Source organism: Ovis aries, chromosome 1 (genome assembly GCF_016772045.2).
Source record: "Ovis aries strain OAR_USU_Benz2616 breed Rambouillet chromosome 1, ARS-UI_Ramb_v3.0, whole genome shotgun sequence".
In the NCBI taxonomy this organism is placed as follows: domain Eukaryota; kingdom Metazoa; phylum Chordata; class Mammalia; order Artiodactyla; family Bovidae; genus Ovis; species Ovis aries.
The window spans coordinates 68620595-68648395 of record NC_056054.1 but is presented as its reverse complement, the minus strand read 5'-3'; the positions used below and the strand labels follow the sequence as shown (position 1 = coordinate 68648395).

General features: G+C 36.3%; 1 protein-coding gene across 1 annotated transcript in view; it reads left to right on the top strand.

Annotated features, from left to right (window-relative positions):
• HFM1 (helicase for meiosis 1) overlaps positions 1-27801 on the top strand; it is a 157252-nt gene that overhangs the window by 40851 nt on the left and 88600 nt on the right. The window contains exons 14-23 of the mRNA XM_060411607.1: positions 547-590; positions 697-798; positions 1179-1324; positions 2276-2370; positions 2974-3107; positions 3915-3962; positions 5893-5973; positions 16812-16903; positions 18346-18452; positions 18546-18593. Of these exons, the coding sequence (XP_060267590.1) occupies positions 547-590; positions 697-798; positions 1179-1324; positions 2276-2370; positions 2974-3107; positions 3915-3962; positions 5893-5973; positions 16812-16903; positions 18346-18452; positions 18546-18593 (897 nt within the window). The remainder of the gene's footprint in view (positions 1-546; positions 591-696; positions 799-1178; positions 1325-2275; positions 2371-2973; positions 3108-3914; positions 3963-5892; positions 5974-16811; positions 16904-18345; positions 18453-18545; positions 18594-27801) is intronic.

Genomic DNA, 27801 nt, shown 5'->3' with positions numbered 1-27801 from the left:
GAAATGAAATTGCTGGATCATATGGTAGTTTTATTTTAAAACTTTTGTGAAATCTCCGTATTGTTTTCCATAGTGGCTACATTTGTTTATATTCTCACCAACAGTGCACAACGATTCCCTTCCCTCCACATCCTCACCAGCACTTGTTATTTGTTGTCTTTTTGATAATAGTCATTCTGACAGGTGTGAGGTGGTGTCTCATTGTCGTTTTGATTTGCACTTCCCTGATGATTAGTGATGTTGAGCATCTTTTCTTGTTCTGTTGTCCATTTGGATATCATCTTTGAAAAAAAAAGTCTATTCAGATCCTCTGCCCTTTTAAAAATTGGATTATCTAGGGGTTTCTGTTTTTGTTTTGCTTAGTTGTAAGATTAGGGACTTCTCAGTGTGAAATTTAGATAGTCTCTACTTATTGAAGATGGTTTTTGAAAAATGATGTTATAAACATATTTTGATATCTGCAATCTTCAAAATAATTAAGTAATACACTATCCAAGTTTTTGATGCTAATATGAAAAACTCAATAATTTTGTGTTTTTTAAATAGGTTACAAAAATGTGCATATTCCATAAAAGATTCAAAACTGAGAGGTAGGTTTAGAGATAATTTCTAAATCATATTTTTACCTATAGATAAAAGGAGCCAATAACTAATTAACTTTAAAAGTATATGACAGATGACATTCTTCTTTTGTAGATATCTTAATACATGGTGTTGCTTATCATCATGCTGGTATGGAACTGTCAGATAGAAAAGTAGTTGAAGGAGCTTTTACTGTTGGAGATATACCAGTTCTTTGTAAGTAAAACATATTCTTGTGGATATTGTAAGATCTTTTAGAAACTACTTTAAGAGAAAAAAGAAAAAAACTCAGGTATTCTTATTTATTTCTGTTTTTCTTCCAAGAATCTAAATTATAACTACCCATACAAATATGTGCTACAGTAAACTCTCTTGCAATTTTAGCAAACACTGTATAGTTTGAAAAGTAAGAATTAGTAGTTTTTCAGCTTTAAGATATATTATTTTACATAGTGATGTTCTTTCTTTTTATTCTGAATTTCCTATATATGTTTTTATTGTTATATATTTATAAAAATGTATCTTTTATAAGAAAACTTTTAGCTGAAACAATAAAGTTATATGACTTAAAAGTAATATTCTTTAATTTGATACAGTTACTACCAGTACCTTAGCCATGGGAGTCAATTTGCCTGCTCACCTAGTGGTTATAAAATCTACAATGCATTATGCTGGAGGAATGTTTGAAGAATACAGTGAAACAGATATTCTACAGATGATTGGTAGAGCTGGTCGACCTCAAGTAAGTGACAGTATTTCACTTTTTTGTAATTCATTTTAAAGACAATGTAAAAAGCAAAAAGAAATGTGTATTCTTTGTTAAAAAATTAATATTTCACATTTAAAGTAGGTTTAAAAATAAATGTAACTAAGAAAATCTACTACTTTCATGGAGGAGTAGAAGTAAAACAAGTCTCATCAAAGTCCCACATATCTCCCTTCACAAGTCTCAAGTACTCGCTTCACTCCCTCTAAACTCCTACTTGTTGATGAATGATTAAGTTTGTGAATGTATGCTGTTACAGGGTTTTGGGGTTGGGTTTTTTTTGGCTTTGGGGATTTTTTTGTTTTGTTTTGTTTGCTTTTTATACTAAATGGAAATGCTGTTGGCATTTTGGATGGGACTGTTTTTCATTCCATAGGACTCATACATTGCAGAACATGTAGCATCCCTGTATACTATCACAAATGCCAGTAGTGGTCCCCCAATATTGTGACAATTAAAAATCAGCCCATATACATTACAAAACATGGCATAATCTGACAAATTGTTGAATAAAAAAGTCATTTTTTATATGGACTAAGGTAAAATTTAGGAGGGATATCTTTTCAGAGAATACCAAAATATTATGTTACACAAATTTATAATTTTTATAGGATAATTTAGATTATATGTGAAATACACCAAATCTTGCAGCTTTAAACCAGTTACCTAAGTTTGTTTTGGTTTTACTATTGCCAAAATTGTTATATTGAAACCAAAGTGGTATTTTTATGTCTATACTGTTGGGAGGATTTTAAGGTAAATTTTCAGTTAACATTCAATTCAGAAGCATTTTTAAGGTCTTTTTGACCTGTTGTTTAAGACAGGGAATTGTTTAATATAAAATGAAAATCTTGAGTTATTGAAGAAAACTGGTATCAACATGTACTATTCTTTATTAAATTTCTCTCTCTTTTTCTTTTCTTCCAGTTTGACACTACCGCTACTGCAGTTATTATGACTCGGTTAAGCACAAAAGAGAAGTATATTCAGATGCTTGCTTGCAGTGACACTATAGAAAGCAGGTAATATGTAAAATATCCCAAAAAATAATGTTAATATGTCCTGTAATTTTCCTTTTATTAGGGATTTTCTAAGGCCATTTTCTTGGAATTTTTCAATAACCTAATTAGAGAGTTTATTCTTTTAAGAAATTAATAGTTAGAAAAAGACAGTGAAATAGTTGTTTAGCATTGTTTATCAGCATGCAGTTGCATGTATTCTTGTTATAAAAGGCCAAATTAGTAATGAGAGGAATATAATTTTCACATCTTTAAAATTTGCATAATAATAAGAGACAGGTACCCTGAGACCTTTTAGTAAAGTGTTTGATTATAAACTCTTGGGGAAAATAGGATGTAATCTATTCCCCACCCTTTTTATTTAAAGCAATATTGTCTTCTAGAGTCATGGAGTAGAAAGAAATCTGTAACTTTTGAAAAATTAAACTGATATTAAGGTTTACTCATATTTTTGAAAATTAAGTTAACTTTCATGAATCATTAAAGTAGCAATATTATTCAGTTATATTTAACTATATCATTAAATTATTCAAATATTATTCTAACAATGAGTTTTATAACATTGAAATGCATGTTACTAATGAAGAGTTTTTTTCCCCCCATTAGTTTGCACAGACATCTTATTGAGCATTTAAATGCAGAGATAGTATTGCATACCATCACAAATGTGAATATTGCTTTGGAATGGATACGATCAACCTTGCTTTATATCAGAGCCTTGAAAAATCCATCTCATTATGGTTTGTTACTTTGATTTTGAAGAGTAGTAATTTTATCAAGCCAATTGGGCCTACTTTTTACTAATAGGTCACAGAATAGATTATAGAAGTTAATAGGTAACAGAAGTAAAAATAACAACTATAACAAATACATTTAGAGGCAAGAGTAGACAAACATGAGAAATCTTTATCTGTTTTACTTCTAGTCTTTTAATAAGGCTTGAAATCAACACTTAAAAATAGACCTTTTAGAAAAAAATTTTCTCCAGTAAAAATTTTTTAAATGCTTAGAATTATTTAAAATAAGTTAAAGGGCTTCCCTGGTGGTTAAAATCAAAAACAATTTTTGAATTTTGTCTGAACTGGTGTTCAAACCAAAATATATGATAATACTGTTGATGTTGGAATTTTCATCTTCCTTCTAAAGCTAACATCTGTGGTTATGTTACTTCTAGAGGGTTCTTTCATGTGGTAAAGATTATAAAGTAAAAATACTTGGAATTGCAGAATATTAAATTAAAACCTGACTTGCTATCCACAGGTTCAAAAGTTTCAGATCTGTAAGAGGAAAAAATACATATAATATTCCTGGTCACTGTTATCTAATGAAATTAACAAAGGAAAGCCAATTGATATTGAAAGGATTTTACAACAATGGTTATTTTCTATAAATGTTTAAGCCTTTTTTTAACTTTAAGTACTTTTTTCTTCTATTTAAGATTTAGTTAGACTACTCTTTTCTAGTTAACTGGGGTATCAAAGTAAGCCTCTAAGGATGAATAAATCTCATTCTATTTTATTTTTAATAAATTTTCATAACTTAAATAGGTTTTGCATCTGGATTGAACAAAGATGGAATTGAATCAAAATTACAAGGTTAGATGCATTTCCTTCTAAAAAATTATATTCTATAAATTTTAATGAAATGGTCTAGTTATTGTGAAACTAGGAATAGTCCAGTAAAATATTTTTTAAAATAACTTTATTTAAAGAAAAAATATATGATTTCCCTTTTCTCAAGTAAATAAAGCTTTGCACATATACTTTTTTTTTCTGAATTAATCTATTAATTTTATCAGAATATCTTCCTTTGTATGACATTAATTAATTTGTTTTTAAAAATGATCTTGGTCTTTGGAAATATTGCCTATAGATATACAATTTTATTATTTATTTTCCTTTTCTAGTTTAATTTTAATTGAAAATATAAGCCTAACTTGATTATGGGCTTCTTATCCCAGTCTGTGCTAATAAAGTATTCCTGTCAAACCTCAGTTTTAGTTTTCAGTTAATTTCATTATCTCATTTTTGAAATGAGTATTTTCATTCCTTCATTTTTGAACTCAGTATTTCATTACATATCTTTGAAAATATCAGAAGATTGTTGAGCATTTATTAGGAGTAGAAACTGCTGCCTCTACAATGTACTGAGACTGTCTTCCAGTAAAAGAAAAAAAATGTTAGATCCCTAAAAATATTTAGCCAATTTTAATTTATTCTCTACTTGGATATACACATATGGCAAATAAAAATTCAGAGATAAGGATGAAGAAGTAAAATTATCTTTCTTAAAGAATAAATATATTGTTAAAAAATGCTGATAAGTGATAGCTTACATTAATAATGCTGCTGTTGAGAAACAGATCTGTAAAATAGTTGTACTATCCTTTCTGTATTGACCAAATTTGAAATGGAGTTTTAAGAGCATATTTTTTTTTATCAAAATGATCAAATACACATGAAAAAAGAAATACTTCATGAAATATTACCAAGAAATATCTTGCTATATTCTGGTAACTGTAATGTTTTAACTTTTCTAAACGGTCCTTAACAGTTCATATTTGTCTTATTTTCAGTTGTTATAGAATGGCTAATTTTTCCCTATAATGAATAGCTGAATTTATTATGTAACTGGATAGAATGTTTTGGTTTCCTTAGAGGTCGGCTTAAATTTCTTAGGAAGGATCCTTAGCATAGATTATGCTGTTTCCTAAATTTGGTTAAATTTTCTTGCTCTGTATTCTCCAGTAGCTTTACCAATGTGTGTGTTTGCTAAATACTTTAGTCACGTCTGACTCTTTGTGACCCTATGGACTGTAGCCAGCTGGGCTCCTCTGTCCGTGGGATTCTCCAGGCAAGAATACTGGAGTGAGTTGCCATGGCCTCCTCCAGGGGATCTTCCTGACCCAGGATCGAACCCACATCTCTTAGGTCCCCTGCATTGGCAGGAGGATTCATTACCACTAGTGCCACCTGGGAAGCAGCTTTACCATCACACTTAAAGAGTAAAATGCAAACCTTCACCACAAAGTCCTGTTTGATATTCCCAGGCCTGTTTCTCTAACTTCATCTCTTGTCACTTTCCCCTCCTTTTTTCCACTCTGTCCAAATTGGCTATCTTGCTGTTCCTTAACCACATCAAGCTGTTCCCACTTCAGGTCCTTGCACTCTATTCTTGGAACACATCTCACATGTTTTACATAGCCTAAACCTTCAATTTAATTCAGGTCTTTTTGAGGATTAAATGAGATAATATAAATATATTATTTTAAGTTGTAAATGTTATCACTTGAGTATTATTTTTATTATTTTTACTGTTAGAAAAAAATTTTCAGCATACTAGGTAGCTTTTTTGTTTAAATGAGATTTTTTTCATTTGTTTTGTTTTTACCACTTAAGTAGGGACTACAGTTCTTCCCAGAAAAATTACACAGAAACACAACTTCAGAATATTTAATAATAAATTCTGTTTTTTGTTGCTTCTTTATTTTATTAAAGTTAAAATGTGTTTTTTATAATTGAACAGAATTGTGTTTGAAGAATCTGAATGATTTGTCATCTCTGGACCTGATAAAAATGGATGAAGATATTAATTTCAAACCAACTGGTAATTTTTTTCATTGTTGTTAGTAAATTTAACAATTAAGACTAAATTTAAACATTTGTTCCACTAAAATTTAGATGATGGTAAAATTAAATTGTGGTTTCAGTTCTCAACAGGGTATCATCATTATTAGCATGATAAATTTATATGAGTCCTATTTATAAGATTATGGAGCTGTCTTTTTGATAGGCATTAAATTTCTGTTCACTAACTTTGGTGACTTTTAGCAGAGGATTGAAAAGTTCAAATCTTTGGGTTGCTTCAGTCACATTGTAACTCTTGTAGCTAACCTTTTGCCGATTCTTATTTCTTCAAACAAGGCTTATGAAGATGGTTACTTAGGTGCCTTCTCTTTCTCTCTCTGTCTCTGCCTCTCTTTTTGATTCTATATAGGGTATAATAGAAGCAAGAAAGAATGTTTTGTAGTTTTTAGCACACATGATTAGAAGTTTCTTGGGGAAAAATATTGACTTCATTGTATTTTGCCTAATAAAAATTGGGAAGCATAGAAAAGTTTGAAAAAAATCAATATATGACTATCTAACATTGCATGTATCCATCTATTTTTAAATGCATTTTTATGTACTTGCAACCATACCATAGCAATGTATGATTTTGTGTCATGTCTTTATTTGTATAAGGTTTTAAAAACAATTTACCTCCCTAACTCTCAGCCGTAGATTTATAACATTTTTTTCCTTCTCCCATCATCTTCATTCTGGTAATTCTAACTTGTTTCTGAGAATTACCTTCTTTGTATTCTAGGATGTCTCATTGAGGAGTCATGAGAATCACTAATATAACTTCTTCCTTTTTTATTTTTAACCCTGTCATTTTATTTAAAAAAAAATTTATTGGCATATAGTTGCTTTACAATGTTGTATTTCAGTTTCTACTGTACAGCAAAGTGAATCAGCTATACATATACATATTAATATATTCCCTCTTTTTTGGAATTCTTTCCCATTTAGGTCACCACAAAGTATTGAGTAGAGTTCCCTGTGCTACACAATAGGAGGGAAAACTAATATAACTTCATCATCTATTCTTTATATACTTTAATTCTCAAGAATATTATTCCCACAGTCATTCTTTCCTTGTGGAACTTCTCGAATCCACTGATACCATTTCTTCTGCCTTTAAACATACCTAACAAATGATATATATACTATTTGCTGTCTTCATCATCAGTGAATATTACTTGATTAATCTTATTCTTTTTAACTTGCTTTTGATTCTCTTTTTTCTGCTTCTTTAATGAATTTTTGTTTGCTGACTTTTTTTGCCTTACTATGGACTCTGATGCTGGGAGGGATTGGGGGCAGGAGGAGAAGGGGACAACAGAGGATGAGATGGCTGGATGGCATCACTGACTCAGTGGACGTGAGTCTGAGTCAACTCCGGGAGTTGGTGATGTACAGGGAGGCCTGGCGTGCTGCGATTCATGGGGTCGCAAAGAGTCGGACACGACTGAGCGACTGAACTGAACTGAACTGATGGGCTTCTTAAACATGCAGACGTTGGACCTTTATTCTCAGTTTATGATAATTTCTTTGAAAACATAATTTACCTTCACAGGTTAAGCTATAGTCATTATGTAATTGTGGTTTTGATCTAGGTCTTGCACCTTTAGTATAACATTTGACCATTAATTGCCAGAGTCCAGCTCCAGCAGCCAGGGATTCAGCCTGAAGAGATGAATGGTGTCGGCGAATGAGACAGCCTCTCACTTTTCTTGGACTGCCTATTTATTTCAAGTTTAAGATTGTCTTTTATACTTTTACAAAAACATTAGGTCAGAGGTTTGACATTTTCAGTTCCCCCTCTCCCAGATATATTATATCCATAAATCACTGTTACTCTTCAAACAGAGTTCCTGCTTCAGTGATTCTCTCAAAATCAGCCTTATCATCTATTATCTACCTCCTCTAATGCTTCCCTGGTGGCTCAGAGGTTAAAGCATCTGCCTGGAATGCTGGAGACCCGGGTTTGATCCCTGGGTAGGGAAAATCCCTGAAGAAGGAAATGGCAACCCACTCCAGTACTCTTGCCTGGAGAATCCCATGGCGGGAGGAGCCTGGTAGGCTACAGTCCATGGGGTCACAAAGAGTCGGACACGACTGAGGGACTTCACTTTTTTTCACTCACTAATGTGTCCTATAGTTAACTTGTGATTACACTGTAACTCATGCTACATTCCTCAGTTTACTACTTATCTTTCTAAATCCTGTTTGCCCCTAACATCCTGAGCTCACTATCTCTTAAAAAGGCTTCTAGCTATAGTGTTTCTAAAAATTCCTAACTTCTATAAGCTATAGTAAAATATGCTAACTTTACAACATTCCTTAAATCTTTAACTTCTAACTATTTTAATTATTTCTAAGCCCTAAAATTCAGTAAACTCCTTTACCATAAACATTCTCCTCACAAATAGGCTTCAGATAGCAAGCCCTCCCATGGCCTCAAGCTATGGCCTATGTGCTCATCCTGGAACACTCTTTTGTAAAAGTCCTTGAACAAATGTCAATGATTAACTTCATGAATTATTTTCTGTGCACAGCTGCAGAAGGCTTTTGCCTTCTCATGCTCCTCTCAAGAACAATAAGTGCCTTAAAATTCCTTTTCAGTCAATTCAGATGAGGAGAGGAAAAAACAAGTCATAATACAAGCCCTAACTCCTTCATTATTTGGATGCAGTCTCAAAAATGACAGAATGATCTCTGTTCGTTTCCAAGGCAAACCGTTCAATATCACAGTAACCCAAGTCTATGCCCCACCCAGTAACGCTGAAGAAGCTGAAGTTGAATGGCTCTATGAAGACCTACAAGACATTTTAGAACTAACACCCAAAAAAGATGTCCTTTTCATTATAGGGGACTGGAATGCAAAAGTAGGAAGTCAAGAAACACCTGGAGTAACAGGCAAATTTGGCCTTGGAATGTGGAATGAAGCAGGGCAAAGACTAATAGAGTTTTGCCAAGAAAACGCACTGCTCATAGCAAACACCCTCTTCCAACAACACAAGAGAAGACTCTACACATGGACATCACCAGATGGTTGACACCGAAATCAGATTGATTATATTCTGTGCAGCCAAAGATGGAGAAGCTCTATACAGTCAACAAAAACAAGACCAGGAGCTGACTGTGGCTCAGATCATGAACTTCTTATTGCCAAATTCAGACTTAAATTGAAGAAAGTAGGGAAAACCGCTAGACCATTCAGGTATGACCTAAATCAAGTCCCTTATGATTATACAGTGGAAGTGAGAAATAGATTTAAGGGTCTAGATCTGATAGATAGAGTGCCTTATGAACTATGGAATGAGGTTCGTGACATTGTACAGGAGACAGGGATCAAGACCATCCCCATGGAAAAGAAATGCAAAAAAGCAAAATGGCTGTCTGGAGAGGCCTTAAAAATAGCTGTGTAAAGAAGAGAGGCAAAAACAAAGGAGAAAAGGAAAGATACAAGCATCTGAATGCAGAGTTCCAAAGAATAGCAAGAAGAGATAAGAAAGCCTTCTTCAGCAGTCAATGCAAAGAAATAGAGGAAAACAACAGAATGGGAAAGACTAGAGATCTCTTCAAGAAAATTAGAGATACCAAGGGAACATTTCATGCAAAGATGGGCTCGATAAAGGACAGAAATGGTATGGACCTAACAGAAGCAGAAGATATTAAGAAGAGGTGGCAAGAATACACAGAAGAACTGTACAAAAAAGATCTTCACAACCCAGATAACCACGATGGTGTGATCACTCATCTAGAGCCAGACATCCTGGAATGTGAAGTCAAGTGGGCCTTAGAAAGCATCACTATGAACAAGGCTAGTGGAGGTGATGGAATTCCAGTGGAGCTGTTTCAAATCCTAAAAGATGATGCTGTGAAAGTGCTGCACTCAATATGCCAGCACATTTGGAAAACTCAGCAGTGGCCACAGGACTGGAAAAGGTCAGTTTTCATTCCAATCCCAAAGAACGGCAATGCCAAAGAATGCTCAAACTACCACACAATTGCACTCATCTCACATACTAGTAAAGTAATGCTCAAAATTCTCCAAGCTGGGCTTCAGCAATACGTGCACCGTGAACTTTCTGATGTTCAAGCTGGTTTTAGAAAAGGCAGAGGAACCAGAGATCAAATTGCCAACATCTTCTGGTTCATGGAAAAAGCAAGAGAGTTCCAGAAAAACATCTGTTTCTGCTTTCTTGACTATGCCAAAGCCTTTGACTGTGTGGATCACAATAAACTGTGGAAAATTCTGAAAGAGATGGGAATACAGACCACCTGACCTGCCTCTTGAGAAATCTGGATGCAGGTCAGGAAGCAACAGTTAGAACTGGACATGGAACAACAGACTGGTTTCAAATAGGAAAAGGAATACGTCAAGGCTGTATATTGTCACCCTGCTTATTTAACTTCTATGCAGAGTACATCATGAGGAACGCTGGACTGGAAGAAGCACAAGCTGGAATCAAGATTTCCGGGAGAAATCTCAATAACCTCAGATATGCAGATGACACCACCCTTATGGCAGAAAGTGAAGAGGAACTAAAAAGCCTCTTGATGAAAGTGAAAGTGGAGAGTGAAAAAGTTGGCTTAAAGCTCAGCATTCAGAAAATGAAGATCATGGCATTGGGTCCCATCACTTCATGGGAAATAGATGGGGAAACAGTGGAAACAGTGTCAGAATTTATTTTGGGGGGCTCCTAAATCACTGCAGATGGTGACTGCAGCCATGAAATTAAAAGACACTCTTTGGAAGAAAAGTTATGACCACCCTAGATAGCATATTCGAAAGCAGAGACATTACTTTGCTGACTAAGGTCCATGTAGTCGAGGCTATGGTTTTTCCTGTGGTCACGTATGGATATGAAATTTGGACTGTGAAGAAAGCTGAGCGCTAAAGAATTGATGCTTTTGAACTGTGGTGTTGAAGACTCTTGAGAGTCCCTTGGACTGCAAGGAGATCCAAGCAGTCCATTCTGAAGGAGATCAGCCCTGGGATTTCTTTGGAAGGAATGATGCTAAAGCTGAAACTCCAATACTTTGGCCACCTCATGCGAAGGGTTGACTCATTGGAAAAGACTCTGATGCTGGGAGGATTGGGGGCAGGAGGAGAAGGGGACGACAGAGGATGAGATGGCTGGATGGCATCACTGACTCAATGGACGTGAGTCTGAGTGAACTCCAGGAGTTGGCGATGGACAGGGAGGCCAGGCGTGCTGCGATTCATGGGGTTGCAAAGAGTCGAACAAGACTGAGCCACTGAACTGCAACTGAACTGAACTCCTTTATCCCGGGTCCGTGCCTGCAGAATGAGGAGAGGAGACCTGGGGCTGTGCCTCTATTTTGTCAGTAATGCCTCACGCGGCTCCTGACAATTAATTTTCTATTGGAAATCTTTTTTTACATATATGACATGAAATTTGACACTCGGAAGCATATAACAGTTAATTTGACCTGGAATATTGTATAGTGATATGAACATAAAATCTTTGTTTTAAATACCTGGATTTCAGTTCCATTTCTGCCACTATGCTAGCTGGGACCTTAAACTCACTGAGCCTTAGTACTAATATATATCTGTAAAATAAGAATTTATATTGCAAGAATATATAATATGTATATTTACCTTATTAGGTTGTTATGATGATCAAATGGGATAATGAACATTTATAGGAAAAAAATTCTGCAAACATGAGTTGTTACTCTCTTTTGTCCAAAGTTAGGAAAATATCTCTACTTGCCCCTCCTTCTTAATAGCCTAACCAGTTTGTTAAGCCTAAAATTATAAAATGTTTGATGTCTTTGGTTTCTCTTTCATTCCTCACTCATTGCATGACTAGGCAGGATGTGTCCAAAGGACATCCAGTCTTGGAGCTGAAAATATTCTTTATCACATAGCAGGGTAATGTTTCCTAAGTGTGACTGGGTTAACTACTTACTCTCAAAATCATCTAAGAGTGCTGTTATGTTAAAAATGAAACTAATGAGCCCTACTCCAGACTTAAAATCCTCAACTTCTAGGAGTAAAATCTGGTAATTTAGATTTTAAGCTTGAACCCTGGCTGCATTTTTTGCATGTAAATTTGGGAACTACTGCCCTGGGAGTGATATTTCAATAAATAGTATAGTGAAAATCTATTCAGATCTTTGTGTCATACTCACAGTTTATCTCAATCTGTTTTCTGAGGGTGTGGGGAAGAGATTCCAAACTGAAATAGAGAATGCAGTTTTACTCTAAACTATCTTCTTTAGGAGAATCATGAGTTTCAATGACATATTAAATATGCTAAGAAGAAAAACAGTAAGAAAGAGCCAAAATTAGTTAGCCTAGGATTTTTACATTTTTATTTGCCCAGAGAAATCTTTTAAATGGAATATCCATTAATATTGCAAAGAACACTAATGTTTTATCAGTGTTCAGTGTATCAATTCAATGTTAATGTTATCCAGAAACATCCTTACAAACACACCCAGCATAATATTTGACCAAGTATCCGGGCAGCCTATGGCCGAGTTAAGTTGACACATAAAATTTAGCATAACAGCAGCTTAACATAAAATATACTTTCTAGCTGAATGCAGCTGAATTCTCAGAAGAATTATTGTGCATGATGCCCTCTTATGTACTCCTTTGTGCTGAGGTTGGTCATATATTCTGCTTTGAAAACGCATATTATGCAATTCCCAATCATCGGATATTTTGTCCTTTGTGTTTATTATCTCAGCATCCTCAACTCTTGTTACACCCTAAACCATTAAGTTACTTTAAACACACACAAAGTGTTATATATACATGAATGTACATATTTCTTTATGAGGAATTTAACGTATTTTTAACTGTGCTAGCATTTTTATTGGGATTATTTAGGTTAGTTCTTTTGTTACAATGTTGTATGAATTTGTTGTTTGCCTCAATATTTTTTTTCCATAAGCATTGTTATTTTTAGTATCCAGTTTTATACATGAATTTATAGGAATGCATATACTATATACTTATAGGAAATAAAGGTTTACATAAAAATATAGGAATACTATGTACTCTTACCTGGAAAATCCCATGGACAGAGGAGCCTGGTAGGCTGCAGTCCATGGGGTCGCTAAGAGTCAGACATGACTGAGTGACTTCCCTTTCACGCTTCACTTTCATGCATTGGAGAAGGAAATGGCAACCCACTCCAGTGTTCTTGCCTGGAGAATCCCAGGGACAGGGGAGCCATGTGGGCTGCCATCTATGGGGTTGCACAGAGTCGGACACAACTGAAGCGACTTAGCAGCAGCAGCATGTATTTAATTAAGGATAAGAATTTTTATTAACTGGTTTGTAATAGTTTTGTTATCAATCAGTTCGTTGTATTTTCTAATTTCCACTATTTCTTCTTTGACCTTTGGATTATTTGGAAATCTAGTTTGTACCTTCTGTACATCTGATGGTTTCTAATTATTTTTCTTTTCTAGTTTCATTGTTACTGTTCTTGATATGTGATTCAGTTGCTTTGTATCAGATAATGTTCTCTGTATGATTTCAGTCTTTTGAGATTTGTTGAGAATTGTTTTATGGACCCGTATGTGGTCAGTTTTTATAAGTATTTTGTGTGTGCTTATTCTTTTGGCTTTAAGTGCCCTTCCAGATAAATATCATGTTAATTCTTTGATGATTAGTAAAAAATATTTCATGTAATTCATTTTTCTGATTTGGTTGCCTTCAGCAGAGGGATTGGCTCATAATTACTTTGTTGTTGTTGTTCAGTTCCTCAGTTGTGTCCAACTCTTCATGCCTCCATGGACTGCAGCATGCCAAGCTTCCTGGCACCTACCAAACTGGGGAGTTCATCTTTCAATGTCATATCTTTATGTCTTTTCATACTGTTCATGGAGTTCTCAAGGCAAGAATGCTGAAGTGGTTTTGCTATCACAGTTACTAAGCCTGCTGTTAATGTGGGTGGATGCTCTTTACATGTTATTTCTAATTAATTATTTTTTTATGACTTCATGATCCGTTGTTTTACTATTATTTTATCTCTTTGAGTATTGTTTTTGTATTAAATTTTAGACTGTATGTTCCAGTAATTCTGCTTCTTGCTTTTGCCTTTTTAATTTGTAATCATAAAACTCAAGTATCTAGGTATTTTTATCTGTATGCTTGTGTTCTTGTCTGGGTTTTTAGCTCTTCTGCCTGCTAATGTATATGGAAGAAGGGCTCAAAAGACCAAGTCTTATTTTGTGCAAATTTAAGGATTAACAACCTAGTGAAAATGGACAGTAACTGCAGGAGGCACAGAAAGTCATTCAACTGGGATGCAAATCTTACCTCTATGAAGGAGAGAGAAGGAAGGAAGGAGGAAAAGGAAAGATAAAAGGAAGGAGAATTTTATCCTGCAGTGCAGTCCTAAGACCGTTTGGCAAAGTTGATGGGGAATCTTCAATTCAAAGTTGCCCATCCAAGGAGTCCCATTAAGGTCTACCTTAATGTTCCTGCCATGCTCAGTCATTTGTTTGGAGCATCTCATGAAAAGTGTGATCTTGCTGTGTACATAGTGATAGATTCAGAACACAGCAGCTGGGACCATCCATCAAAGCACTTCTTGCAGTCTGTATGACTTTTACTTTGAAATACCCTATATTTGCTACTATGAAAATACTTATCATTCAAAAACTATATTGATAGCCAGTTGTCTCTTTATTTTCTCTCTTCACTTGCAAATCTTTTAAAATTCTTTCCATTGTGTCTCCCTTGACTCATTTTCTTCATAGTTTCATTTCTAGGTTATTTATATACCTTAGCTAGGTAACTTTCATTCTTACTAATCAGCCAGCAAATATAAGCCTTTTCTCAAAAACTTTCATTTTCTTCAGGAGGGAGATACCCTATAGTAATTTATAAACATCTAGGATAAGAAGGGGCTTCCCAGGTGACTCTAGTGGTGAAGAACCCGCCTACCAATGCAGGAGACATAAGAGACATGGGTTCGATCCCTAGGTCAGGAAGATCCCCTGGAGGAGGGCATGGCAGCCCACTCCAATACTCTTTGTCTGGAGAATTCCATGGACAGAGGAGCCTGGTGGGTTGCAGTTCGCAGGGTCACCCAGAGTCAGACACGACACAGCACAGGATAAGAGGAGCATGGCTCAGGTGGTAAAGAACCCGCCTGCAATGCAGGAGACCTGGGTTGGGAAGATCCCCTGGAGAAGGAAATGGCTACCCACTCCAGTATTCTGGCCTGGAGAATTCCATGGACTGTATAGTCCATGGAGTCACAAAGAGTTGGATAAGACTGAGCGACTTTCACTTTCAAATATAATATATACTAGTTCCCTTGGTAGTCATATTGTGTCTCACATACAGCTCCTAGAATCTCACTTTTATGAACCAATGCATTACTCATGTTTTGGCTGAACATGTTCACTAGACTCCTAACTGAGAAAGTAGCTATTTCTGAGTTTAAGTTCTGTCTGCTGTACCTTGTTCTTGATGACTCTAAGTGATGGAATGTCACGTTCTTTATTCTTCAGCAAAACCTGCAGCATGTAGGTAAATAATAGACCTTTCGTTGAGAAGCAGTATACCATTTTCCTCTACTCAGCTGTTTTCTGTGTGTTCACAAGACTTGAAATTCTTTGTGCTGTTTTTGACAACTTATAATTGAAACCAGTTACCTTTTAAATGAATTCCATTTCATCAATTACTTATCCTCACTCTGCCCATCCTCCTACCCTCAGCCAACCTAATGTTTTATTTCCAAAACAATTTAGTTTCAAATTCCAATTTCATTAAAATAATGCTCAAGAATTGTAAGTGGTCCTCTGCTATTTTACAAATCAGAACCAAAATCTAAGCTCCTTTAATAGCATTTCAGGGATCTTTTAGAGTCTCCATATTCTATCACTCACCATGTTTAGATAATAAAAGTAGGCAACATTTATTTAATATTAGGCACCGTGTTAAGTACTATGTATATATTATTGCATTTATTTTTCTTCATGACAAACATATGAGATGCATGCTTCTATCATTCCCCTATTACAATAAGAAACTAGTAACCTGCACATGATTACCTAATAACTACTAAGTGGTAGCTCAAGTACTCCAGTACTCTTGAAAAACCTGGAAAACCCCATGGATGGAAGAGCCTGGTAGGCTGCAGTCCATGGGGTCACGAAGAGTCGGACACGACTGAGCGACTTCACTTTCACGCATTGGAGAAGGAAATGGCAACCCACTCCAGTGTTCTTGCCTGGAGAATCCCAGGGACGGGGGAGCCTGGTAGGCTGCTGTCTGTGGGGTCACACAGAGTCAGACACGACTGAAGCAACTTAGCAGCAACAGCAGCTCAAGTATTTCAAACAGGTCATTTTGACCTGATTTTGTAGTTGTATGTTTATCAAGCTATATATCATCTTTAGAGTATTCTAAAGATAGTCTTTTTAACTTTACTCTTTTGATAAACAAGTCTTGTTCTTTCCTGAGGTCATAATGGCTATATTTCTTTCTGCTAAGGCCTATAGTTTACTTTAAAATGCTACTCAAAGCCCATTTTCTCTAGAAGGTAATCCCACAGTGACCATTCTCTTAGGCTGAATCTCCTCAGTATGAAGTTGTTATATGTAAACATTATTATTAACTGGATTTTGTCCTCTAGTCTAGCTATTTCGCATGTGGCTATCTCCCTAGCTAAACTGTAACTTCCAGAAACTGTTTTCGAGATTTTTGGTGTCTTCTGTACCTGATGCTATTAAAGGCACAGTAGAGATGCTAAAGAAATGTGTGTTAAACTGATGAAAATGCAAGTTGTATCAGCTGATTTGGAATGTTTATTTTCCATCTCTCTCCAGAGGCAGGAAGATTGATGGCTTGGTATTATATTACATTTGAGACAGTGAAGAAATTTTGTACAATCAGTGGAAAAGAAACTTTATCAGATCTGGTAAATTAATTTTCACAAGAAAATAAGTATACAATGATATAGTATAAAATAATATTGGGGAAACAACTGATCTGTATATCTCCTGCAATTTAAGAATAAATGAGCAGAAAAGAAAGCATTTCTAGTAGTGTATATATTTTTCCTCCTTATTTGCCTTTAATTGTAAAATATGGAATATTACTCCTTAGAATATATTTCCAATAGCATCTTTGTATTAGGGCTAAGAAAATTTATATACATACCCAAAGAAAGGATAGCAACTACCTTTCAACTTACGTGATAATTCTGATTACCTTGGTAGTGGCTACCAAGTATAGTATGTTGAGAAAGATTCCAAGATGGTGTGGCATGATATTTTACGAAAGTCTGCCATGAATGAAAGACACATACCTCTTACTTGCAACTCTTCCCTAAATCCTTTGCATCAGAATAACAATAACAGTAGAAAGAGAATAGTATTGGTGATAGGCCAGAAAAAAGAACTAATTTTGGAGAAAATGGGAAGTAAAAACAGGCTATCCTAAAATATTGCCAGTGGGGTACCTTTGTAGCTACGGCAGTGAATAGAAGCATAGTCATATTTTTGGCACCTGTGACTATATTGCTCCTTCCTTCCTTAACTGGGAATATGCACATGAAACATGACTTTTATATTTATTCTCAAATTTAAACTATTTTTATTTAAAATATCTAAGTTGATTATTGCAATAAGATTTTTATATTGAGACTAAAAATTGTACAAAATTGATGAGTAGAAGGCTTGTATTTTCGTGTAAATACTCTTCTAATTTACTTTTTATTGAAGTATAGTTGATTTCAGTGTTGTGTTAAATATTATTTTTAACTGAGAAGAAATTAAGAGTTAACATTAACCCATCTGATTTTGAGTTCTGTAAGCGTAAAAGAGAATTAGAATTAGAAAAGGTGCTAGTTTCATTTTACAGGTGTGAGAACTCAAAGCAGAGTGCTTTGCTCAAAATCATCTGGGAGAATTAGGTAGGTTCTAGAATATAAATTTTTTTATACCAACAGCATTCTTTTCATTAAAAATTATCCTCCATAAGTGTAACCATTTGCAAACTATAGAAGTCTGAACAATAATATAATAGTAGTAATAGTGGTAGTAATGAAATCTTCATTTATTGAGTGCTTTATCATATGGCACATGCTAGGCTGAATATTTTAAATTTCATCTTGTTAACCTTTACAATCTTATTGGTATAGTCCTAGTGTGTAGCAGAGTGTCTGGCATATATAACAGGTATTTGTAAATATTTGTCAGTGAATGAATGAATCCTTAAAGAAGCAAAATGTATGAGGCAAAATGTGCTAAATGTGATGTCCCAAAGGAGCATTAAAGATAAATAGGTAAAGAAAAATAAATGAGAGAAAAGAAGTAAAGAATGGACATAACCAAATGAATAAATGCTGAAATTTTATAGGTCACAATGATAGCCAGCTGCAAGGAATTTCTAGATGTACAATTAAGAATAAATGAAAAGAAAGCATTGAATACTTTGAACAAAGATCCAAATCGGATAACTATCAGGTACAGAAATTAAATGTTTTAAATAATTTTTAAAAAGGTTTCATTCAGCTAAAATAAGTAATAATAATAAAAGTTTTCCTTGTTTATTTCCAGATTTCCAATAGAAGGAAGGATTAAAACAAGAGAAATGAAAGTAAATTGGTAAAGAAAATTAATTGTTAGATGTCTTAAAATACTAATTACTTGTCCATGATTCATGTTTATGAAGGTTTTTTATAAATTTAAAACATTTTAAATTTGTTTTCCTTAATACAAAGAAAGAACATTTACATAAGAATGAGGAGTCAGAATGCAGATGTAAAATTAATTTCTCCAAACTCTTTAATTTAAAAAGATAACTTGTGAATTTTTATTTTTTTTTTATTTTTTATTTTTTAATTTTAGTTTTTTATTTTTTAAATTTTAAAATCTTTAATTCTTACATGCATTCCCAAACATGAACCCCCCTCCCACCTCCCTCCCCATAACATCTTTCTGGGTCATCCCCATGCACCAGCCCCAAGCATGCTGCATCCTGCATCAGACATAGACTGGTGATTCAATTCACATGATAGTATACATGTTAGAATGTCATTCTCCCAAATCATCCCACCCTCTCCCTCTCCCTCTGAGTCCAAAAGTCCGTTATACACATCTGTGTCTCTTTCCCTGTCTTGCATACAGGGTCGTCATTGCCATCTTCCTAAATTCCATATATATGTGTTAGTATACTGTATTGGTGTTTTTCTTTCTGGCTGACTTCACTCTCTATAATCGGCTCCAGTTTCATCCATCTCATCAGAACTGATTCAAATGAATTCTTTTTAACTGCTGAGTAATACTCCATTGTGTATATGTACCACAGCTTTCTTATCCATTCATCTGCTGATGGACATCTAGGTTGTTTCCATGTCCTGGCTATTATAAACAGTGCTGCGATGAACTTTGGGGTACATGTGTCTCTTTCAATTCTGGTTTCCTCGGTGTGTATGCCCAGCAGTGGGATTGCTGGGTCATAAGGTAGTTCTATTTGCATTTTTTTAAGGAATCTCCACACTGTTCTCCATAGTGGCTGTACTAGTTTGCATTCCCACCAACAGTGTAGGAGGGTTCCCTTTTCTCCACACCCTCTCCAGCATTTATTGCTTGCAGATTTTTGGATCGCAGCCATTCTGACTGGTGTGAAGTGGTACCTCATTGTGGTTTTGATTTGCATTTCTCTAATAATGAGTGATGTTGAGCATCTTTTCATGTGTTTGTTAGCCATCCGTATGTCTTCTTTGGAGAAATGTCTATTTAGTTCTTTGGCCCATTTTTTGATTGGGTCGTTTATTTTTCTGGAATTGAGCTGCAGAAGTTGCTTGTATATTTTTGAGATTAGTTGTTTGTCAGTTGCTTCACTTGCTATTATTTTCTCCCATTCAGAAGGCTGTCTTTTCACCTTGCTTATATTTTCCTTTGTTGTGCAGAAGCTTTTAATTTTAATTAGATCCCATTTGTTTATTTTTGCTTTTATTTCCAGAATTCTGGGAGGTGGATCATAGAGGATCCTGTGATTTATGTCGGAGAGTGTTTTGCCTATGTTCTCCTCTAGGAGTTTTATAGTTTCTGATCTTACATTTAGATCTTTAATCCATTTTGAGTTTATTTTTGTGTACGGTGTTAGAAAGTGATCTAGTTTCATTCTTTTACAAGTGGTTGACCAGTTTTCCCAGCACCACTTGTTAAAGAGGTTGTCTTACTCCATTGTATATTCTTGCCTCCTTTGTCAAAGATAAGGTGTCCATATGTGTGTGGATTTATCTCTGGGCTTTCTATTTTGTTCCATTGATCTATATGTCTGTCTTTGTGCCAGTACCATACTGTCTTGATGACTGTGGCTTTGTAGTAGAGCCTGAAGTCAGGCAAGTTGATTCCTCCAGTTCCATTCTTCTTTCTCAAGATTGCTTTGGCAATTCGAGGTTTTTTGTATTTCCATACAAATCTTGAAATTATTTGTTCTAGTTCTGTGAAAAATGTGGCTGGTAGCTTGATAGGGATTGCATTGAATTTGTAAATTGCTTTGGGTAGTATACTCATTTTCACTATATTGATTCTTCCGATCCATGAACATGGTATATTTCTCCATCTATTAGTGTCCTCTTTGATTTCTTTCATCAGTGTTTTATAGTTTTCTATATATAGGTCTTTAGTTTCTTTAGGTAGATATATTCCTAAGTATTTTATTCTTTTCGTTGCAATGGTGAATGGAATTGTTTCCTTGATTTCTTTTTCTACTTTCTCATTATTCGTGTATAGGAATGCAAGGGATTTCTGTGTGTTGATTTTATATCCTGCAACTTTACTATATTCATTGATTACCTCTAGTAATTTTCTGGTGGAGTCTTTAGGGTTTTCCATGTAGAGGATCATGTCATCTGCAAACAGTGAGAGTTTTACTTCTTCTTTTCCAATTTGGATTCCTTTTATTTCTTTTTCTGCTCTGATTGCTGTGGCCAAAACTTCCAGAACTATGTTGAATAGTAGCGGTGAAAGTGGACACCCTTGTCTTGTTCCTGACTTTAGGGGAAATGCTTTCCATTTTTCACCATTGAGGATAATGTTTGCTGTGGGTTTGTCATAGATAGCTTTTATTATGTTGAGGTATGTTCCTTCTATTCCTGCTTTCTGGAGAGTTTTTATCATAAATGGATGTTGAATTTTGTCAAAGGCCTTCTCTGCATCTATTGAGATAATCATATGGTTTTTATTTTTCAATTTGTTAATGTGGTGAATTACATTGATTGATTTGCGGATATTGAAGAATCCTTGCATCCCTGGGATAAAGCCCACTTGGTCATGGTGTATGATCTTTTAATGTGTTGTTGGATTCTGATTGCTAGAATTTTGTTGAGGATTTTTGCATCTATGTTCATCAGAGATATTGGCCTGTAGTTTTCTTTTTTGTGACATCTTTGTCAGGTTTTGGTATTAGGGTGATGGTGGCCTCATAGAATGAGTTTGGAAGTTTACCTTCCTCTGCAATTTCTGGAAGAGTTTGAGGAGGATAGGTGTTAGCTCTTCTCGAAATTTTTGGTAGAATTCAGCTGTGAAGCCATTTGGACCTGGGCTTTTGTTTGCTGGAAGATTTCTGATTACAGTATCAATTTCCGTGCTTGTGATGGGTCTGTTAAGATTTTCTATTTCTTCCTGGTTCAGTTTTGGAAAATTGTACTTTTCTAAGAATGTGTCCATTTCTTCCACGTTGTCCATTTTATTGGCATACAACTGCTGATAGTAGTCTCTTATGATCCTTTGTATTTCTGTGTTGTCTGTTGTGATCTCTCCATTTTCATTTCTAATTTTATTGATTTGATTTTTCTCTCTTTGCTTCTTGATGAGTCTGGCTAATGGTTTGTCAATTTTATTTATCCTTTCAAAGAACCAGCTTTTGGCTTTGTTGATTTTTGCTATGGTCTCTTTTGTTTCTTTTGCATTTATTTCTGCCCTAATTTTTAAGATTTCTTTCCTTCTACTAACTCTGGGGTTCTCCAACTCTTCCTTTTCTAGTTGCTTTAGTTGTAGAGTTAGGTTATTTATTTGACTTTTTTCTTGTTTCTTGAGGTATGCCTGTATTGCTATGAACTTTCCTCTTAGCACTGCTTTTATAGTGTCCCACAGGTTTTGGGTTGTTGTGTTTTCATTTTCATTCGTTTCTATGCATATTTTGATTTCTTTTTGATTTCTTCTGTGATTTGTTGGTTATTCAGAAGTGTGTTGTTCAACCTCCATATGTTGGCATTTTTAATAGTTTTTCTCCTGTAATTGAGATCTAATCTTAATGCATTATGGTCAGAAAAGATGCTTGGAATGATTTCGATTTTCTTGAATTTATCAAGTTTAGATTTATGGCCCAGGATGTGATCTATCCTGGAGAAGGTTCCATGGGCACTTGAAAAAAGGTGAAATTCGTTGTTTTGGGGTGAAATGTCCTATAGATATCAATTAGGTCTAACTGATCTAATGTATCATTTAAAGTTTGCGTTTCTTTGTTAATTTTCTGTTTAGTTGATCTGTCCATAGGTGTGAGTGGGGTATTAAAGTCTCCCACTATTATTGTGTTATTGTTGATTTCCCCTTTCATACTTGTTAGCATTTGTCTTACATATTGTGGTGCTCCTATATTGGGTGCATATATATTTATAATTGTTATATCTTCTTCTTGGATTGTTCCTTTGATCATTATGTAGTGGCCTTCTTTGTCTCTTTTCACAGCCTTTGTTTTAAAGTCTATTTTATCAGATATGAGTATTGCCACTCCTGCTTTCTTTTGGTCTCTATTTGCGTGGTATATCTTTTCCAGCCCTTCACTTTCAGTCTGTATGTGTCCCTTGTTTTGAGGTGGGTCTCTTGTAAGCAGCATATAGAGGGGTCTTGTTTTTGTATCCATTCGGCCAGTCTTTGTCTTTTTGGTTGGGGCGTTCAACCCATTTACGTTTAAGGTAATTATTGATAAGTATGATCCCGTTGCCATTTACTTTATTGTTTTGGGTTCGGGTTTATACACCCTTTCGTGTTTCCTGTCTAGAGGATATCCTTTAGAATTTGTTGGAGAGCTGGTTTGGTGGTGCTAAATTCTCTCAGCTTTTGCTTGTCTGTAAAGCTTTTGATTTCTCCTTCGTATTTGAATGAGATCCTTGCTGGGTACAGTAATCTGGGCTGTAGGTTATTGTCTTTCATCACTTTAAGTATGTCTTGCCATTCCCTCCTGGCCTGAAGAGTTTCTATTGACAGATCAGCTGTTATCCTTATGGGAATCCCCTTGTGTGTTATTTGTTGTTTTTCCCTTGCTGCTTTTAATATTTGTTCTTTGTGTTTGATCTTTGTTAATTTGATTAATATGTGTCTTGGGGTGTTTCGCCTTGGGTTTATCCTATTTGGGACTCTCTGTGTTTCTTGGACTTGGGTGATTATTTCCTTCCCATTTTAGGGAAGTTTTCAACTATTATCTCCTCAAGGATTTTCTCATGATCTTTCTTTCTGTCTTCTTCTTCTGGGACTCCTATAATTCGAATGTTGGAGCGTTTCATATTGTCCTGGAGGTCTCTGAGATTGTCCTCGTTTCTTTTAATTCGTTTTTCTTGTTTCCTCTCTGATTCATTTATTTCTACCATTCTATCTTCTATTTCACTAATCCTATCTTCTGCCTCCGTTATTCTACTATTTGTTGCCTCCAGAGAGTTTCTGATCTCATTTATTGTGTTATTCATTATATTTTGACTCTTTTTATTTCTTCTAGGTCCTTGTTAAACCTTTCTTGCATCTTCTCAGTCCTTGTCTCTAGGCTATTTATCTGTGTTTCCATTTTGATTTCAAGATTTTGGATCATTTTCACTATCAATATTCAGAATTCCTTCTCAGGTAGATTCCCTACTTCTTCCTCTTTTGTTTGGTTTGGTGGGCAACTCTCCTGTTCCTTTACCTGCTGAGTATTCCTCTGTCTCTTCATCTTGGTTATATTGCTGCGTTTGGGGTGGCCTTTTTATATTCTGATAATTTGTGGAGTTCTCTTTATTATGGAGCTTCCTCACTTTGGGTGGGGTTCTATCAGTGGCTTGTCAAGGTTTCCTGGTTAGGGAGGCTTGTGTTGGAGTTTTGGTGGGTGGAGCTGGGTTTCTTCTCTCTGGAGTGCAGTGGAGTGACCTGTAATGGGTTATGAGACATCAAAGGTTTTGGGATAATTTTGAGCTGCCTGTATATTGAGGCTCAGGGGAGTGTTCCTGTGTTGCTGGAGAATTTGGGTGGTATGTCTTGTTTTGGAACTTGTTGGCCCTTGGGTGGAGCTTGGTTTTGGTGTAGGTATGAAGGCATTTGATGAGCTCCTATTGCTTAATGTTCCCTGAATTCAAGAGTTCTCTAATGTTTTCAGGCTTTGGGTTTAAGCTTCCTGCTTCTGGTTTTCAGTTTTATTTTTACAGTAGCCTCTAGACTTCTCCATCTATACAGCACCGATGATAAAACATCTAGGTTAAAGATGAAAAGTTTCTCCACCTTGAGGGACACTCAGAGAGGTTCACTGAGTTACAAGGAGAAGAGAAGATGGAGGGGGTAGTTAGAGGTAACTGGAATGAGATGCGGTGAGATCAAGAGAGGAGAGAGCAAGCTAGCCAGTAGTCACTTCCTTATGTGCGCTCTATAGTCTGGACCGCTCAGAGGTATTTACGGAGTTATACGGGGAAGAGGAGAGGGAGGAAGTAGACAGAGGTGACCAGGAGGATAAGAGAGAGGAATGAGTAGGAGAGAGACAAATCCTTCCAGTAACCAGTTCCTTAGGTGTTGTCTACCGTCTGGAACACACAGAGATTCACAGAGTTGGATAGAGAAGAGATGGGGGAGAAAAGAGACAGAGGCCACCTGGTGGAGAAAAGGAGAGTCCAGAGGAGGAGAGAGTGGTCAAGCCAGTAATCTCGCTCTCAGGTAGACTTGGGTAGTGAAGTTTGGGTTTTTAAATGTACAAAATTGACAACAAAAACCTAAGAGCAAAGATTAAAAATCTGGAGTAGAGGTTGGATTTTCAAAGATACAATATTAAAGAAAAGCAGAAGGAAAAGGAAGAAAGAAAAAAAGAATTATTAAAAACAAACAAACAAAAACAAAACAAAACACCAACAACCATCCAAAGAGTATATATGGTGTTTGCCTTAAAAAAAAAAGTCTTTTTTAAAAAATAGTAATACTAGGTTATAGAAATAAAAATTAGAGGAGAAATAGAAGACTTAACAATTAAAAAAAAAGCTCGGAAAAAAAGGAAAAAAAAAAAAGCAAAAAAAAAAAAAAAAGAATGATTTTAAAAATATTAAAAAATTAAAAATATATCTGGCTCTTCTCTGATGTTATGGGCTGTGTGGGCTCACTTCCAAGGTGGTTCCCTCTGTTTAACTTCTTCTGTTTGCTGGTTTTTAGGCTCACTAGTTCAGTCGTGCTGTGGGGAGGGGGATGCTGCAAACAAATAGCACTGTCGTGTGTACACAGTATCTCTGCCCCGCTTGACCTGTCCTTTCTCGCGGCGCACAAACCGCTCCGGCTCTACGATGCTCAGCCGGGAACCGTCTGGGGCCGGCCCTAGGCTGCGTGCACTTCCCGGTCCAAGCCGCTCAGGTTCGGCGCTCAGGCAGCCCTCAGAGGCACAAATGCGGCTGGGACTGCGCTTTGTGCCCTTCCCAGGTCCAAGTAGCTCAGGAGTTTGGCGAGCACGATCGCCGCGGCTTGTCACCTTTTCCGCCGCTGCCGCTCAGCTCTCTGGGTGGACGGCTGGCGCACCCCGTGAGGCAGACTGTGACTGTCCAGCACCCCCAGAAGTCTTAGCAAAGGAGCCTGCTTGCAGTTAGGTAAGTAAAGTCTCTCCGGGTCTGCAATTGCCCCTTTCCAGTCCTTACGGCTCTGGCTGCCTGTCCCCGGCGGGGAATGGTCTGCAGCCGGCTTTTTCCACTCCGTCCTTTGTTCTGTGCTCGGTCCTGGCGGTGTCTTATGTTCGAGCTTTTCGCGTGGTAGCTATCCCACAGTCTGGTTTGCTAGCCCAAGTTAGATCGTTCTGGTTGCGCATGGGGCGTTCCTGCCCGATTCTTGCAAAGCTCTGCAGCCCGCGCCTCCCGCGCGTCCCTGCCCTGCCCCCACTTCCCAATGGCGGATGCAGGCGTCTGTGCTGCTTTTCCGCTGGGGGAGTTACTGGTGGGCTTGTAATCTGTTGGTTTTAATTATTTATCTATTTTTCCTTCCTGTTATGTTGCCCTCTATGTTTCCAAGGCTCGCCACAGACTCGGCTGGAGAGTGTTTCCTGGTGTTTGGAAACCTCTCTTCTTAAAATTCCCTTCCCGGGACGGGCTTCCCTTCTCGGGACGGAGCTCCCTCCCCACCTCCTTTGTCTCCTTTTTTGCTTTTATATTTTTTCCTACCTGTTTTTGAAGACAATGGTCTGCTTTTCTGGTTGCCTGATGTCCTCTGCCAGCCTACAGAAGTTGTTTTGTGGAGTTTGCTTGGCGTTGAAATGTTCTTTTGAGGAATTTGTGAGGGAGAACGTGATCTTCCCGTCCTATTCCTCCGCCATCTTTCTCTACCTCCAACTTGTGAATTTTTAAATCAACAAACATTGAGAGTGTGATCAGTTGAGGCATGGTAGACAATAGAAAGAAGATGTGCTTCTCATCTACAAGAACTTTCACGTTGGCTTGAATGAGAACCATGTGTATAAAAATAATGGACAGTATGAAAACACATGTAGTAAATGTCTTTAGAACATTAGTGATGTTCTAGGAAAGACATATTAAAAGAAATAACCTGAGTGAAGGAATGCATATGTGATAATGGGGTGACTGTTCTGCCAGCATTGGGAAGTCTGTATAGAGGAGAGTAACTGGATAAACTAAAATTACGTTGTAGTTTGTAATGACTTTACTCAGTTTGCAGTCACACAGGCAATGATACTTTTTCTGCTATGCCAAGTGCTTGGTTTTCTGAGTAGTTATATCTTAGTGTTAAGCAACTTGATTTAAATCATGTGCCTTCAAATAAAAATGATTTTTTCATGGGGTTCAATAAAACCAGTTGGCCAAAGAATTTCCTTTTGTCTCCTTAGCTAAAGGAGGCCACTCCTTCTCTAGGATACTTCCTAAAGTCTTATTAAACTTTTATCTCCCAAATACCTTGACATCTCAGAAACAAACTTCTCACTGTTTGTATACTTACTCATCAGGCAGATGTACAGCTTGGAGGGCAGAAGTTAGTGTTCTGTTTCTTAGCCATGTTTCTCTAGAAATTTAAATATCCCAAGAGATCATACAGGAGAAGGCAATGGCAACCCGCTCCAGTCCTCTTGCCTGGAAAATCCCATGGACAGAGGAGCCTGGTGGGCTGCAGTCCATGGGGTCGCTAAGAGTCAGACACGACTGAGCGACTTCACTTTCACTTTTCACTTTTATGCATTGGAGAAGGAAATGGCAACCCACTCCAGTGTTCTTGCCTGGAGAATCCCAGGGACGGGGGAGCCTGGTGGGCTGCCGTCTATGGGGTCGCACAGAGTCGGACACAACTGAAGCGACTCAGCAGCAGCAGCAGCAGAGATCATACAGAACTTAGAGATCATGTACCCCAATCCTCTCATTTTACAAATGAAGTAAGTGATGCCTAGGTAAGTTGTGACTTGCTTGAGGTTATGGTGCTATACTGAGGCAGCTATAGAATTAGAATCTATGTCTCTTGAGTCTCACAATGGATTTCTCAATATACCCTGTTGCATTAACTACTGAGTCAAATTAAATCAAGATATTTTTGCACAAGCATCTTGTTGGGAACACTATATTTGCAATTTTAATGCTTTCACTTACCTTGCCCTAGA